Here is a 16,841-nt window from a genome sequence, read left to right as displayed (position 1 = left end):
TGCTAATCATCTGGGAAATGCTAATCAAAGCTATGGTAGAATATTGCCTAACTCCAGTTGGAAGGGCTATTATCAAAAAGACCAAGGATATTATGTGCCAGTGAGTATGTGTAGAAAAAAAAAGAATCCTTTCCTAGAGTTCTGGGAATGCAAGTTAATGAAGCCATTATGGAAAACAATATAGATAATCCACAAAATTGAAAATACAGATATCAGTTGATGCAGCAATCCTACTACTGGGTGTGTAGCCAAAGAAAATGAAATGGGTATTTTGAAGAGATCTGCCCTTCCATGTTGAATGATGCACAATTCACTGTAGCCAAGACACAGAAACAACAAAAATGTTCATAAGGGGGGCTTAATTTATACTTCTCAGAGGCCTGGATAACTTTCTCATTAGAATTCTGAAATGCATGACTTCCTAGTGAAACCTTGAAAATGAAACAGGAATTTCCCATCAGAGGTGGCTCAGATCCCTTAGGGGACAAGAGCCACACATGTTCTATAGAAGTTAATTTCATTCCTTTCTCTTGGCTTTTCTTTTTCTTTTTTGAGTTATGTGGATGGTAACCAGGGCCTTGCATATGTTAGGCAACCACTCCAACATGAGCTACACACTCATTACTGAAATTATTATGTACAGCAAAATATGTATTGTTTCATTTCAATGATGTAAGTAATATCTGTCTATGGGAAAATTAGTTATGCTCTTTTTCTCGTTTCTGGTAGACACATGCATATGGAACCAGGGAATGATACTCTACGTTTAGAATTCCTTCTTCTGGGACTTGGAGAGAACCCAGAACTGCAGTCCCTCATCTGTGGCCTTTTCCTGTCCATGTACCTGGTCACTGTGCTGGGGAACCTGCTCATCATCCTGGCTACCATCTCAGACTCCCACCTGCACATGCCCATGTACTTCTTCCTCTCCAACCTGTCCTTTGTGGACATCTGCTTCACCTCCACCACCATCCCCAAGATGCTGGTGAACATCCAAACACAGAGAAAGTCCATTACCTATGCAGGTTGCATCACTGAGATGTGCTTTTTTTTAATCTTTGCTGGGTTGGATAGCTTACTTTTGACTATCATGGCCTATGACCGGTTTGTGGCCATTTGTCACCCCCTGCACTACATGGTCATCATGAACCAAAGGCTCTGTGGATTGCTACTTCTGGTGTCCTGGTTTGTGAGTTTCCTACATGCATTGTTACAAAGCTTAATGGTATTGCGGCTGTCCTTCTGCACAGACTTGGAAATCCCACATTTTTTCTGTGAACTTAACCAGGTGGTTCAGTGTGCCTGCTCTGACACCTTTCTAAATGACCTGGTGATATATTTTGCTGCTGTCTTGCTGGGTGGTGGCCCCCTTGCTGGCATCCTTTACTCTTACTGCAAGATTGTGTTTTCCATCAGAGCAATCTCATCAGCTCAGGGCAAGTACAAAGCCTACTCCACCTGTGTTTCTCACCTCTCCGTGGTCTCCTTATTTTATGGCACAAGCCTAGGTGTGTACCTCAGTTCTGCTGTGACCCAAAACTCACACTCCATTGCAACCGCTTCAGTGATGTACACTGTGGTCACCCCCATGCTGAACCCCTTCATCTACAGTCTGAGGAACAAGGACGTCAAGAGCGCTCTGAGGAGACTCTGTGACACAGGAAATAAAATTGTTAATTGTGCTGAGACTGAATAAGTGCCCATGATTGCAGGGCTCAGAGCCTCAGAACCAGAATCCGGGATTCTTCACCAGAATGTGGAAGCAGGACTTGGTCCTTCTACATTAACACAAGAGTTTTCATTTTTTGATTTCATATTCAACATACAATTCCACTACACCTTTCACTTTATTGCACACTGTGATCACTATGAAATCCAACCCTTTACCTTGTCATTTTCCAGCTTGCCCCAAATTATTCACATTTTGGATGAGAAATATCTGAAAATTCTCATTTATCCCATAAGATATATTTTTACAAATAATCTCAAATGACAAATGTCATGCTAAGTAATTGTTCATTTTGCTTAAAATATGCATAATGAGTATTCACATGTGAAAAACTGCATATAACAACTGAAGTTAATTTTCATAATTTTATTGTGGAAGTAAAAATGAGAAAAACAAATTTGATACTGTGGACTGAACCCAAGGCTGTTTAAACACTGAGCCATAGGCACAGCCCTTTCTGTTTTTTGTTTGAGATAGTGTCTTGCTAAGTTGCTTAGGGCCTTACTACATTCCTGAGGATTGCTTGGATATGTGATCCTCCTGCTGCAGCCTCCTGAGTCACTGGGATTGCAAGTGTGTACCATGCCTGGATGAAAAAATCCTAAATCTGGATCTTTCTCACAAATAAGAAAATGTGCTGAAATATGCTCCTTTGTATTTTTTTAAATGAGCTCCCTCCAGTGCATATCTCTCCATACTTAATACTGGATTTGCTAATTCCGCTTCATTGCAAAGGTACACAGACTTACATTTTACTTTAATTTGAGCCACTTCATGCCTCCCATCCCCCATCTAATTGAGCTTCTGTGACTATAAGTTAATGTTCAACAGTGACCCTGTGTTACTGATTTCTGGATCACTTCTCTTTTTAGTATCTTATAAATCCATTAATAAATTAAATAAGCTAGCAACAGACACCACTATCTCTGGGCTGCAGGCCAGGCTAGTTGGGCTCTCAGGGAATATAATTCTGTGTGAATTTTAAAACAGAAAGAGGCCTGCCTTATCTGCTATGAATCTAGGGAAAAGCCAATAGGTTGGGTGAGCAGGGAAGACAGATGTGCCATTTCATATTAAAAGTTCTCAACTTTCTGTACATACTTTGGCATCTGCTGTTGTGTATTGTTGATTTTTGACTTAGGTCATTTTATTATTTGAAGTGTACAATCTGTCAGGTGCCTTGACATCAGGAAGGGTTAGGGTTAGTGGGTGGGAGAAGAGGAGGGAATGAGAATGTACTGGGGACCAATGTGGACCCAATTATATTCCATGCATGTGTGACTGTGTCAATAGGACCCCAACATTAGGTTTTACTGCAATACACTACTAAAAACATTAAATGGTAGGTTAAAAAATGTCACTACTTTTGTCTTTTGGCAAATTTCCTTTTGCTGTTTATAGTTTTTGCTGGTCACCCAGTAAGGGTCACTGGGTTTGGAATGCTGCCAAAACCAAGGCAGCCTTTTCCTCCTGGAGAAGAGACACCTGGGCTTGCAAGGTCCTGTTCCCCTGGGTCCACATCAGCTCATCTTGTCTCTGCTCTCACCTCTTCATGTTCTATCCACCCCTTTGCCTTCTCTCTCCTTTTCTGCCACTCCCCATCCTTCTCTATTTCTCTTTCTCCCTCTGTTGACTGCAGATTTTCATGCTCCTTTGTAAACACAGGGAAGAAGAGCAGCATTCTTAAGTGGGTCTGCTCATTTGTTCATGGAAAGTGTGTTGAGTGGACTCTCCAGGTGCCCTGTCTGCATTCTGTAGGGAAAAGATCATCTCAGCTATGTTGTCGACACTCACAGCCTTGTCAGGGTGATTGGGACCGAGAGGCCATGCAGAAATAAAACCATGAGCCCAGGGTCCAGGGTGTGTTGTGTGTTCGTGTGTGTGTGTGTGTGTTGTGTGTGTGTGTTGTGTGTGTGTGTTTATGTGCCTCATGGCTCAGAGAAGGGGTACCTGAGCTTATATATTCCAGGGTGACTCTTAGCAGCTAGAGGTCAGAACAGAATTTAACCCTCAGGTGGTAGCAAGAAGGGAATATTTTTGCAATTCACAGAATATCTTTGCAGCAAATATAAGGGCAAGTGGTTCAGGGTGTAGATGAAGGGCTCCCTGTACCTTGTAGCCTCAGAGAGCAATGAGGCCAGCTCATTCCTCAACATTCTCTGACACCATCTCTCATCTCTCCCCCTCTTATACCTTCTCCTTGCCAAGGCCATTCTTTTAGGCCTCGGTTTCCTGAAACAATCACATTTCTGAGGATCTCTGCACTTACTATTCCCCCAGTGAAGACCACACTGCTGAGGATCACTTGTGGTTCCTGCCCTGCCTTCCTTGTGGTCTCTCTTTGGATGCCCCTCTTCCTGCTGGTTTTCCCTGCATTTCTGCAAAAGTACAACCACCTCTCTACTCTTTTTTTTTTCTTCATGGTACCCATCACCATGGGACATATTAAGTGATCTTAAAATATTTTCCTTATGTTATCTCCCTCTCACTGGGTAATGGAGATTTTTGTCCTTATACGTATTACTGATGCAATAGAGTTCATACTTAATAATTAGTTATTGTTTATTATTAATTAACATAATTGTACAACTTTATAGGTATAACTATATGTTTCTTGTACTTGTGTAAGTAGTGTAATAATTGCATAAGGGCAATCAGCTTAATTACCTGAAACATTGATCATTTCTCTGTGGTGGAATACTCAAAATCCTCCCCTTTAGCTATTTTAAAATATGTAATATATTAGTGTTAACTATAATTATATACTGAGTAATACAGCATTACGTTGTCCCCAGTGACAGGATTCAATCTTTCATTAATAATGAATATTATTCCACTGTGTATCTCTACCACATACAAACAAAAAATAGCCATATCAAAAATGCTAAAAATGCCAATTATCAGGGAAATGCTTATTAAGACTGCAGTAGAATATCACCTCACACCAGTTAGGAGGGCTGTTATCAAAATGACCAAAGATATCAGTGAGAGGGCCAGTGAGAATATGAAGAAAAGGGGAATCCTTATTCAGAGTTGGTAGAAATGCAAATTAATGAAGTCATTATGGAAAAAGATAGGGAGGTTCCACAAAAATAAAATAGAGTCACCATGCGAACCAGATATCCTACAGCTGGCTATGTAGCCAAAGAAATGAAATGGGTATGTTGGGGAGATAACTGACCTTCCTAATTTACTATGCATAATTCACAGTCGCCAAGACACAAAGTGTTCATCAGGGGTGTTTGATTTGTATTTCTGAAATGCATGAAAATCTTTACAATTCTGAAATATATGACTTCCTAGTGAACCATACACTAAAGTAGAAATTCATTATAGAGTTGGCACAGGATCCCTTAGGGGATAAGATACACAGATCTCCTATGGAAGTTAATTTTTCTCCTTTCCATTGGTTTTTCTTTTTCTTTTTCTGTGGGGCTAAGGTTGAAACCCAGGACCTTGCACATGTTAGGCAATCACTCCACCACTGAGCTACTCCTTAAATTAATTATTTTCAGAAAAATATGTATTTTTTTCATTTCAATGATGTGAGTAATACCTGTCTAGGGAAAATTCTTTATGCTTTTTCTCATTTCTGGTAGTCACATGCATATGGAACCAGGGAAAATTAGAATTTCTTCTTCTGGGACTTGCAGAGTACCCAGAACTGCAGCCCCTCATCTTTGGCCTTTTCCTGTCCATGTACCTGGTCACTGTGCTGGGGAACCTGCTCATCATCCTGGCTGTCATCTCAGACTCCCACCTGCACACGCCCATGTACTTCTTCCTCTCCAACCTGTCCTTCGTGGACATCTGCTTCACCTCCACCACCGTCCCCAAGATGCTGGGGAACATCCAGACCCAGAGCAAGGCCATTACCTATGCAGGCTGCATCACCCAGATTCACTTTTTTGTACTCTTTTTTGGGTTGGATGACTTTCTTTTGGCTGTGATGGCCTATGACCGGTATGTGGCCATCTGTCTTCCCCTGCACTACATGGTCATCATGAACTGCAGACTCTGTGTAATGCTGGTTCTGGTGTCCTGGGTTGTGAATTTTTTCATGCATGGTTACAAAGCTTAATGATGTTGTGGCTGTCCTTCTGCACAGACTTGGAAATCCCACACTTTTTCTGTGAATTTAATCAGGCAATTCACCGTGCCTGACACCTTTCTCAATGAGGTGGTGATATATATATATATATATATATATATATATATATATATATATATATATATATATATATATATATATTGCTTCTTTCTTTCTGGGAGGTGGCCCCCTTGTTGGCATCCTTTACTCTTACTGCAAGATAGTGTCCTCAACCTGTGCAATCTCATCAGCTCAGGGCAAGTACAAATCCTTCTCCACCTGTACATCTCAATTTCCCATGGTCTCCTTATTTTATTGCACACTCCTGGGAGTGTACCTCAGTTCTGTTGTGGCCCCAAACTCACGCTCCATTGCAACACCTTCAGTAATGTACACTGTGGTCACCCCCAGAGAGTTACCTAACACAGAGGTCAACATGGGGAGTTTGAGAAACACCAGAATTTTTCCAGGGTCAATATGAATATGAATCACTTGGGGATTTGTGTGAATGCAGATTATGATCAGGGAGGTCAGGGTGGCAGGTCTCCCTGCCCATCTTTCCTTTCCTTTACAGGTTTGAGGAAATTGACCAAATTATGCTATGTACACACTTGAACATACCACAGAGAATTTCCCACCTTTATGTATTTGTACCAAGAACCTATTAAATTAAACAATAGAGTAATTTTAATTTTTAATTAGTGCAGCCACCCAATTTTTCAGTTATCTACAGTCATGATTTCTTTTTAATTTTTTAATAAATCGAATCTTGAATATTTAAATTTATATTTTTGGAAGTGATGTTATTTGTGCTTCTTTGGAAATGTTACCCTGAAGATTTATTTACAAAGACTTGTTCTGAAGTAATATAAATGATTTCAGCATCAAAGATTTCCTTCCGTTTTATTTGATTCTCTCTCCTTTCAGTCCTACCCAATTTACTGATTTTTTTCTCCTCATGCCCAATAGGGTTTTCTTAAAATTCAGTACTATAACTTACCTGTGTTTGCAACTGCAATATCTAGTACAGTTCTTTAGGAGACTGTGTAAATCAGGCCATTCTCTTAGGTCTGATATTAAGTGGTTTCTAGAGAAGTGTTATAATAGCAGTAGCTGAAGCTCAAATAAAATGGAAAACTTCCTATATAAACTCCTACTTCAGTAATTCTCCCCAAAAGAGAAAAGCTCTGTAACCAGATGTTGTAATCACAGAAATAAACTCCAAAGTAAGAATTCTTAAGGGTCCCTTAATGTTTTAATGTAAATTTCTTGGTATAGTCATGAAAATGAGCACCTTTTTGCATTTATAAGTTAACTGTATTTATCATTCTAAATCACAGGTTCATATATTTCAACCATTTTTTTAAAGTTTTTTTTCTGTAAATTCTAGTTTGTTTCAAATAATTCATTTATGTCTAATTTGCTATTTTGGATTTAACTTAATTATAAAAATGGTTACTAAAATGTTGGTTTCTGTGATATGCAATATATTATACATTTCCCCTACATTTTCATTTGTTTTGTCTTAACAATATTTATGTGGTGTGGTGTGGTGTGACAAGCTGATGCATGTGTAGAGCTCATAATGACCAAAGCAGGTCTGCTAGGGAAGGTGGGGTCTTGCTTTCAGTGCATTATCTTCACAATGACTTTTCTACAGTTTCTTCCATATTTAAGGTATTTTGTGTTTGCTTTGGCTTCATCAGATAATCCAGGGTAATGTCCCTATGTGGAGTTAGTCTGTTAGAAACTTTCCATGTGGACTTCACTTGGAGATATGTATTAGCTAATCTTTTTTTCTCTCTCTCTCTTTTGCCAGTGATGGTAGTAGACACTGTGGACACCAAGCTGGGTAAGAAAACAGAATCCTGAAAATGACAAGAAAAGCCGAGGGTCAGTCACAAATTTCACTGCTCTGTTAAAGGCCACATCATCAGAAAGGGCAGTTGAGATAGTGATGTCTGCAGGCAGGCGACCCACAAGGGCAAAACTGTGGTCCCGGGATTTCCTCTAGTACAAAATTACACAAGAGGGCTGGGGTCATAGCCCAGTGGTAGGGCGCTTGCCTAGCATGCATGAGGCACTGGTTTGATTCTCAGCATCACATATAAATTACAAAAATAAAAGTTCATGGACAATTACATAATTTTTTTTTAATTACACAAGAGGCCTTGGTTGTCAAGTGCGATTTCTTTGTGGAAGGAGTACAATGATACATTATGGCTTCTAATGTCAACAAGAAATAAATAACTTGTGATTTATGTCATTTGAGGAGAAATTATTCTCCAGAAATCCATGTTGACTCCTGAGATAAATGGGAATTACCATATTTCCAATCCAGTTTTGAAGATAACTTCGAGGAAATACAGAAATGATAGAGGAGATGTCAGAGATGTTTGGACGCCAGAGAGAGCACAAAGCTTAGCAAGGAGAATTAAATAACTTGTAGAGAAGTTGAAATCAAGGAAACAAACACTCTATAAAATAAATAGAAGGACCAAGTGGCACTTCTACAGTTGGATCAAAATCATTTAATTTCTGGCTTTGAGCTTTCAAGTCCTGCAATCAACAGTAATTTTTAAGATGCAAGAGTTTTCAGAGTTTCTCTCTCAAATAGTGTTTTCAGAACGCTCTTGATGTCTTTATTCCTCAGACTATAGATGAAGGGGTTCAGCATGGGGGTGACCACACTGTACATCACGGAGGCTGTTGCACTGGAGTGTGCATTCTGGGTCACATCAGAACTGAGGTACACTCCCAGGAGTGTGCAATAAAATAAGGAGACCACAGACAGGTGAGATGCACAGGTGGAGAAGGCTTTGTACCTGCCCTGAGCTGATGAGATTGCACGGATGGAGGACACTATCTTAGCATAAGAGTAAAGGATACCAGCAAGAGATCCACCACCCAGCAGCCCAGCTACAAAATAGAGCATCATATTATTTAAGAAAGTGTCAGAACAGGCAAGGTGAACCAACTGATTAGGTTCACAGAAAAAGTGGGGGATTTCCATGTCTGTGCAGAAGGATAGTTTCAACACCATTAAGCTCTGCAGTAAAGAATTTAGGGCACTTGTGATCCAGGATGCCAGAACCAGCAACACACAGAACTGGGGCTTCATGATGATCATGTAGTGCAGGGGGTGACAGATGGCCACATACCGGTCATAGGCCATCACGGTCAAAAGGAAGTTGTCCAACCCTACAAGTAATGTGAAAAAATAAATTTGTATGATGCAGCCTTCATACCTTATGGCCTTTCTCTGTGTCTGGATGTTCACCAGCATCTTGGGGATGGTGGTGGAGGTGAAGCAGATGTCCACAAAGGACAGGTTTGAGAGGAAGAAGTACATGGGCATGTGCAGGTGGGAGTCTGAGATGGTGGCCAGGATGATGAGCAGGTTTCCCAGCACAGTGACCAGGTACATGGACAGGAAAAGGCCAAAGATGAGGGGCTGCAGTTCTGGGTCCTCTGAAAATCCCAGAAGAAGGAATTCCAAAATCTGTGTGTCGTTTTGTGGTTCCATGTGCTATAGGTGAACACTAGAAAGAGAAAAATACAACTATTTTTTGTATCAGATCTTTTTAGAAGATCCTCTGTGCCATCTCTGATTAGGAGTTCCTGTTCCTCTCTGCCTTGTCCTCAATATATTGCATATTCTACAGTTTTCGGGAGCAATTCTTTCATGCTTCTGAGGAATGTAAACTGCGTTAAAATGATGTTCCTGGCACTGTCTAGGCAGTGATACCTTCAATATAAAATCACTTACAATCCAATCCTGAAGAAGAAATATTAATAGGTTAATTAGTTCAAATAACAGAGCTAGAATGAGATTTTTATAATGTTTACACCATAATGAATGGGTACATGTTTAGAGAAAGAGACATTTAAACATTATAGAATGTATCCATACATTGAAACAGCTCATGGCATCTCATAAACATGTATGAGTTAAAAACAAAAGAAGCAGTGATCGTTCAACATATACAGTGCAACTTCCCTGGATCAAATATGACAGGTGATATGGAGAGTAGGTGAAGTGCTACTTTTTATAGGGGCGCAGGAAATACAGGTAAAGAAGTTGGCACTTGAAGAGACTTCAAGGAGGAGGAGACCCATATGTTTGTCTGCAGAAACCTGTGCTTGCCTGCAGGAGCCCACCTGGAGGAGTGAACAGAGCCGCAGCCCTGAGGATGGGGCTCGCTGCATACACCCCAGTTCCAAAGGGAGCCATAGAGGCAGCCAGGATAGCAAGACGTAGGTGGAGAGATTGTGTCTGAATGTCGAGGAAGGAGCTGGCCTCCTGGCTGCTTCTGCAGAGGTATTAAGTTTCTCCATAAGCAGAGGGTCTTTGGACCACACGTTGTCTCTTTTGCTTTGTTTTAAGCAGCTTTGTTGAGGTGCAGTTGATATATGAAGAACTGCATGTATGCAGTGTGCTTGGTTGGATGTATTTAGATGTATGCAAACCCTAGTGATCCCATCACCACATCCCATGCTTTAGACACATCTACTGATTCCCAGAGTGTCCTTGTGTCCCTTCTGGTTTTTATTTCATTTTTCCTGGGCTAAGAGCATTTAACATAAGACCTACCCTAACAGTAATTTCATACATACACAATATCATACAGTTAGCGTTTGGCAGGAAGTCACAGAGCAAGCATCTAGAAACCCACCATCATATATAAGTCTAGCTTTATAACCATTAAAATAACTCATGTGTCTGTCCTCCACTACCCCATCACCACCATCGTATTCTGGCATCCAAGAGTTTGACTATTTTAGTTTTTTAAGTGCAATTTTGCATTATTTTGATTTTTCTTTTAAAGTTTATTCAAAGCCAACTGTTCTTTTGTTGGTGCTGGGGATTGAACCCAGGGCCTTCTGCATGTGAGGCAAGCACTCTACCAACTGAGCCATAACCTCAGCCCCCATTATTTTGATTTCAAAAGCATCTGGTGAATCTAATTGAATCTCTCCTGAGTTCTCTGTGTGGGTTAGGATCAGTTGTCTGTACTGTGAGAGTCACAATTTGGACAGAAAAGGGCTCTGTAAGAAAAGATCCTCCCAGGTCAATGTTCCTGATAAACATAGATGCCAAAATGCTCCTCAAATTAATAGTAACACCAAATTCAATAGCATGTTAGAAGCATGATTCTCTCCCCCTGCTCCCTTCCTTCACTAAACTTTGTGAGACGTATTTATAGTTTTTTTAATGCGTCTTGTGTTGAATTCACTGGTGTATTCATGTATGTACATAGGAAAGTTTGGGAGAAGGAGGAGGGAAGTGCTCAGAACTGAATTAGAGCAAATTAAATTCCTTGCCTTTGTGCTTATGTCAAAATGTATCCCACTGTTGTATGTAACAGAAATGAATCAATAAGAAATAAAAAAAATAAAAAGAAGTATTATTCTTACTTTTGAATGTAAAAGTTCAAGTGCAGCTGCTCTGAGGACTGCTTACTCTGTAGCACTCTATAGAATCCTGCATCTGTCATGACAACCTGTCCTCTTCCACATAGGATTTATCCCCAAGGGTGTTATAGCATAGGTGCATTTATTTCATTGTTGTCTGCAGGGTTTGGCAGTAAAATGTAAAATCCAAATGAGCAGAGATCTTACCTGCTTTGTTCACATTTTTGTGTTTTCATGAAGGTGGGCATTTATATAGAAAAAAAATGTAAGAAATTAAGAGATTGTACAATAAACAGAAGGATCAGGCTAGCAAAATGCACTCAAAACAACCGCATGAAATAAAATTCAGCAATAACCTAAAATAAATTCTCATCAAAACTATCTAAAATAGCCATCATTTAACCACATCAACCTGGATCTCTAAGTCAAGATTTAATTGACAAAGAGATAGAAATAAAATAATAAAGATAGATCTGTTTAGGAGAAAGGAAGAAACAATATCTAAGGTTATAATTTCATCTTTCATATAAATGATGTGAAATGTGCTCATGACACAGAACACAGTGGCAACAGGAAAGAATTTAATAACAGTGATTAAAATATTACCATTGCTCCCTTCATGAGTTCCTACCCTCTGGGTGAGCTGGACTCATTACATGCATGATCTTCCTTATTTCTCACAGGAACCTCAAGAAAACAATTTTTATGCTTTTTTTGTAAAAAGGGGATCCCCCAAAATACTGATATTTGTATGTATAAAGGCATGTTTATTTTAAAAATATGTAGACAATCCTTAGTTAAATGCAAAATAATATGTTCCACAAGACATTAGGAGATGGTGGTTATTTATCAAAAGACAAGCAGTCATCAAAGGCAAAACTGTCATAGTAAGGAAAATCTGATATGAAATCAGAAGGCAACAGATATACAAGGCACTTTACAGATATCTGGATGCAGAAGAACTCTCTGAATTTAAAGGTGACTAGATGACGAGGACTCAAGGTGACTGGAAGATTTGGTCACACAAGATTCATGAAGTCTCACATACCTTCCTTCCAAAACATGTCTGGTACATGAACAAGAGAACCAGATGGCAAGCAGAAAATTCAGTGGAAAAAAAAATTCCAGTACTTACTTTGAGATTTAAAAGATAAAAACCAGACTCCATGAAAACATAGAGCTTACATAAAAAATTTGGAATCACAAAGACAAGGAAAAAAACCTAACAAATTTCAAAATATATTCAGCATCAACAGTAGAGAAAGAATTTTTGTAGCCCTTAGTTGTCTCTTTACCTACCAAACAAAATTTATTTGTTTTTCATGTGAACACCCTGCATGAGAGAAGGTGTCTCATTAACTTTTACTACAAAGAGGTTTTTTTATGCAGAGTATTAGTCTGGCCTTCATAATGAAGAGAAAAACAGGCTTAAATAGACTTCCTGTAAAAACTACAGAGGAAAAGACCCTAGCTTCATGAATATCCCGCCATGCCTAGTACACAATTTTATTACTCCTTAATGGTGAACCTCCTTGGATATTTCCCAATAATACCATGCACCACTTCTTCATTCAGACCCACCCAACTGCAGTTCCATTTCTGTCAGCAATGATCTACACACTGCCAAGTCTCAGAAATACACCCTTTAAAACACTTTCAATAAATTGCAGATGAATTAGTCAGAGATGAAAGCACACAGTGACTTTCAGCTCTGGACTGGGCTGGGTCGGTTCTCAGGTGGCCTCAGCCTCCTTCTCTTCTTGCTGAACCTTTTTATAATACCTGCTGGGCTCTCAGACTCACCTGGATGTTGTCTCTGAAAATCAGCCTCCCAGTAAAAGTCTGGATTCCTCCCTGACCGGTTGATGATGGAGAGTGAAATCCTGTGCCCATATAAGATGATATGAAGGAGTGAAGCATTGGAGCCTAGCCTGACTCAGGATTCAAAAGAAATGACCACGTCTTGTTCGATCCAAGGTTGTATCCTCTGATTGACATCAGAGTGTCTATTATACCTCCCTGTGTCTGCTCATTAGGTACATTTCCTCTAGTTACTTCAGTCCCTGATCACTTGATGTCCCTATGGGACACTGGTCAGAGCAGAAAGGAACTTTTTCCTGCTCTTTTTATAGTCCCAAGACATCTGGTTAGAAATCCGGTGGATCCAGTCTCTGATGCTCCTTCTCCATGAAGTGTCCTGCCCTCTAGAAGTCTAACCTCCCTAGAACTTTTGATGTATTAAGTCTGAGGTACCCGACTCTTAGTCTTTGGGAACCCAAAGCACTGGCTTGTAGAGGGAACACATCTATTATTATCTTCAGAAAATGGCTATTCCCCCTTCATCAAAGGAGAGGACTGCATTCATTTTTTAATAATACCATGGGAAGTTACCCTTTTGCTTCATGAGGCTTTTTACAGAACATGTAAGGATGGTCATGCTTGGAACACAAGTTAAGAAACAACTGGGCTGGGGTTGTGGCTCAGCAGTAGAGCACTCACCGAGCACTTTCAAGGTGCTAGGTTCAATCCTCAGTGCCACATAAGAATAAATAAATAAAATAAAGGTATTGTGTCCAACTACAACTAAGAAAAAAATTTAAAAAACAAGAAATGTCATTAATGAAACACTTGATAATTATAAAAGGTATATTTAGATGTAGTTACGGTGATTCCATTATTCAGCACAGAGGCTGTGGTCCAGCATCAGAGTGGAATGCAGGCATTCTGAAGCCTTCTCCATCATGAAGGCCTCCACCCACCTCAGTTCTGTTCTTAGGTGGTCAGATGTGGACTCAGTAGCTCAGCTTCTGCCTAGACAAGTTGACACTTGCCCTTGTATACATCCTTTATGACAGGAAATCAAACTTATAGACCTTGGCTCCTTATATACTTGGTAGATTCCTCCTTCTTCAGTTTCTGTGTGAATTAAGTTGTAGGTTAAATCTCACAGGAAATGACCTGCTCAGAGCAGATGCTCCACAGATAGCTGCCATGGTGACCACCACCTTGCTCCTCATTGGCTCAGGTCACTGTGACATCACAAGGGTTTCCTGGCACAGAAAGTGAGTCCAGTATTGAGCTATTCTTGGGAGACAGGGAGGGTGGTGGAGTGGACGTCCTTCCAGGATCCAGGCAGGCAGCTCAGAGCCTGAGTCCACCTCCCTATGCTGTGTTGGACTAATGGACGCTATTTCTGATCCACTCATGGTGGCTTTAAGTAGCCACAGTCAGGATTTTGGACTCTTAATCTGTTTTAGTATGGTCCAGCTCTTGAGAATATCTATGAAGATGATGTTTCTTAATTCATCAAGTTATTCATTACGTTTTCATCTGATGGTGTGGATGACTGGGAGCTGTGGGTTGCTCTTTCCTGCTCAGCTTTATGTCACATATCACTAGCCTGGGAAAAGCTAAACACCCAGAATGCGAAGTAGGATTTCTACTGAATGTCTATTACCTTCACATCATCTTAAAGTTCAAAACTGGTAAGTTAGGGACAGTTGGGATGGCTTACTTTTGAGCTCTAATACTTTTCATGATCCAAATTGTGATCTACAGAAAGGAAAGGGAATTTTTGAAAAGAGACAAATTGAACTTCATTAAGACTGTATAAGATGGCTGGCATAGTGGCTCAAGCCAGTGATCCTGCTGGCATGGGAGGCTGAGGCAGGGTGATCTCAAGTTCAAAGCCAGCCCCTGCAACTTAGTGAGGCCCTAGCAACTTAGCTGTTGGAAGCTGTGTGTGAATTATGGGTCTGTTTGAGCCATCATCAGGCAGAGAGGCCTTTTCTGGGAGGTCCTGGGTGAAATTCCCCAGTTTGATAAAGGCTAGATCATGATGGCACCCTGCCTTAGCTCACAGCCCCAGGTTCAAACACAGCCACAGAGAGATGGGCATAACCTGCCAAGCACCAAGCTACCTGCTTTCCCCACTCTTATCCTGTTTTCCTAAAGAAGCTTTTTACTGAGTCCCTTTGGTATATATTGCTATAAATAAAGCATTCATGGTCTTTTCTCTTTGTTTGGATCAAACCCAACAGGTCTGTCCAACCCTGTAAATGCTCCCACTTTTGAATATGTAATTCTTGTCTTTGTTTTTTTGGTATTACTTTTCTAGCTTTTATTTCCAGCTGGCCCACACTTGTGACAGTTATCTGCTCCTTCCCCACACCGGACATGGGCAGAATCTTGTTACAAAACAAAAAAATATATATATAAAGGGATGTGGATGTGGCTCAGGGGTTAAGCACCCCTGGGTTTAATTCCTGGTAGACCCAATGAATACAGTGTAAAAGGAAGACATTAGTTAGAACCACACATATACATCCAACAAAGAATTTAATTTTTCCTACAAATTGAAAAGAAATAAATACAAAATGGCCATGGATTAAAGACACCCTTTGTAAGAGAATATTTATAAATTGTCATTAAGCACAATAAGCAAAGCATCTATATTTTAGTTGAGTCAGGGTGATTCGGTGTCCAAACTATGAAGCACCTGTTCCGTCATCCTTGGTGATAATTGTCCAGGCACAGGGTCAGTATCACTGTCATCATGAGGTCAGCAGTCTGCACAGATGTGTTCCCAGGGCCCTTTTCATGTCCCTGTTCCTCAGGCTGTAGATGAAGGGGTTCACCATGGGGGTGACCAGGGTGTACAGGGTGGAGGCCAACACCCCTGTCCAAGAGCACGTGTCCCTGAGGAGCTGAGGTAGACCCCCAGGCAGGTTCCATAGAACAGGGAGACAACTGAGAGGTGAGAACCACAGGTGGAAAAGGCCTTGTACTTCCCTCCTGCTGTGGAGATTCACAGGACAGACGCCACAATTTTAGAATAAGGGGAAAAAATCCCAGCAAGAGGTGAAAAAATAAACCATAATACCTGTCACTATGTACAATATGACGCTACTGATGAAGGTATGAGCAGGCGAGCTTGAGGACCTCAGGGAATTCACAGAAATAGTGTGGGATTTCCACATCTGTGCAGGGGGAGAGCCTCAGTCCCCTCACGCTCTCAGGAATGGCTCCCAGAACACTGATGAGCCAGCTCAGGAGAAGTAGCTGAGCACAGAGCTTGGGGCTCATGAGTACCGTGTAGTGCAGGGTTCACATAGCAGATGGCCACGAAGCAGTCATAAGCCATCACGGTAAGAAGTCCATTGTCCAGCAGTCCAAAAACGGTGAAGAAGCACATCTGGGTGATGCAGCCTGCGTAGGTAATGCCTTTCTCTGTGTCTGGATGTTCACCAGCATCTTGGGGATGGTGGTAGAGGTGAAGCAGATGTCTACAAAGGACAGGTTGGAGAGGAAGAAGTACATGGGTATGTGCAGGTGGGGGTCTGAGATGGTGGCCAGGATGATGAGCAGGTTGCCAAAGATGGTCACCAAGTACAAGGACAGGAACAGCCCAGAGAGAACAGACTGAATCCCTGGCTTCTCAGAAAGTCCCTGGAGGAGAAATCCTGGAGTCCCCATGTGGTTTTCTGGTTCCATGTAAAGCAAAGGTCCCCGGGGAGAGGCAGCAGTCTGGGAAGTGAGGAGTCTGCAGCCATCTCCAGAACCTGGCTGCCTGCAGCTTGGACTCAGTGCTCGGAGGAGAGGAGGCAT

At 41.0% G+C, this 16,841-nt stretch overlaps 2 protein-coding genes and 2 pseudogenes across 2 annotated transcripts; 2 read left to right on the top strand and 2 right to left on the bottom strand.

Annotated features, from left to right (window-relative positions):
* Window positions 1-739: 739 nt before the first annotated feature.
* LOC124087686 (olfactory receptor 7A10-like) lies at window positions 740-1,696 on the top strand. The gene has a single exon (XM_046436658.1). The coding sequence runs from the start codon at window positions 740-742 to the stop codon at window positions 1,694-1,696; it is 957 nt and encodes a 318-aa protein (XP_046292614.1).
* Window positions 1,697-5,507: 3,811 nt separating this feature from the next.
* On the top strand, window positions 5,508-6,300 carry LOC124087684 (olfactory receptor 7A10-like; annotated as a pseudogene).
* Window positions 6,301-8,397: 2,097 nt separating this feature from the next.
* On the bottom strand, window positions 8,398-9,345 carry LOC124087683 (olfactory receptor 7A10-like). Its single transcript, XM_046436657.1, has one exon. It carries the CDS (start codon window positions 9,343-9,345, stop codon window positions 8,398-8,400), a length of 948 nt encoding a protein of 315 aa, XP_046292613.1.
* A 6,442-nt stretch (window positions 9,346-15,787) lies between these two features.
* LOC124087682 (olfactory receptor 7A17-like) lies at window positions 15,788-16,841 on the bottom strand (annotated as a pseudogene).

Source organism: Marmota monax, unplaced genomic scaffold (genome assembly GCF_021218885.2).
Source record: "Marmota monax isolate L192 unplaced genomic scaffold, Marmota_monax_Labrador192_F-V1.1 WCK01_AAM20220418_F8-fsc00021, whole genome shotgun sequence".
Classification (NCBI taxonomy): Eukaryota; Metazoa; Chordata; class Mammalia; order Rodentia; family Sciuridae; genus Marmota; species Marmota monax.
Note: the sequence above shows the minus strand (reverse complement) of the source record. Positions and strands in the feature narration are given on the sequence as shown.

Coding starts and splice junctions, on each gene's coding strand:
- LOC124087686 (XM_046436658.1), top strand. CDS start 740: ATGGAACCAGGGAATGATACTCTACGTTTAGAATTCCTTCTTCTGGGA.
- LOC124087683 (XM_046436657.1), bottom strand. CDS start 9,345: ATGGAACCACAAAACGACACACAGATTTTGGAATTCCTTCTTCTGGGA.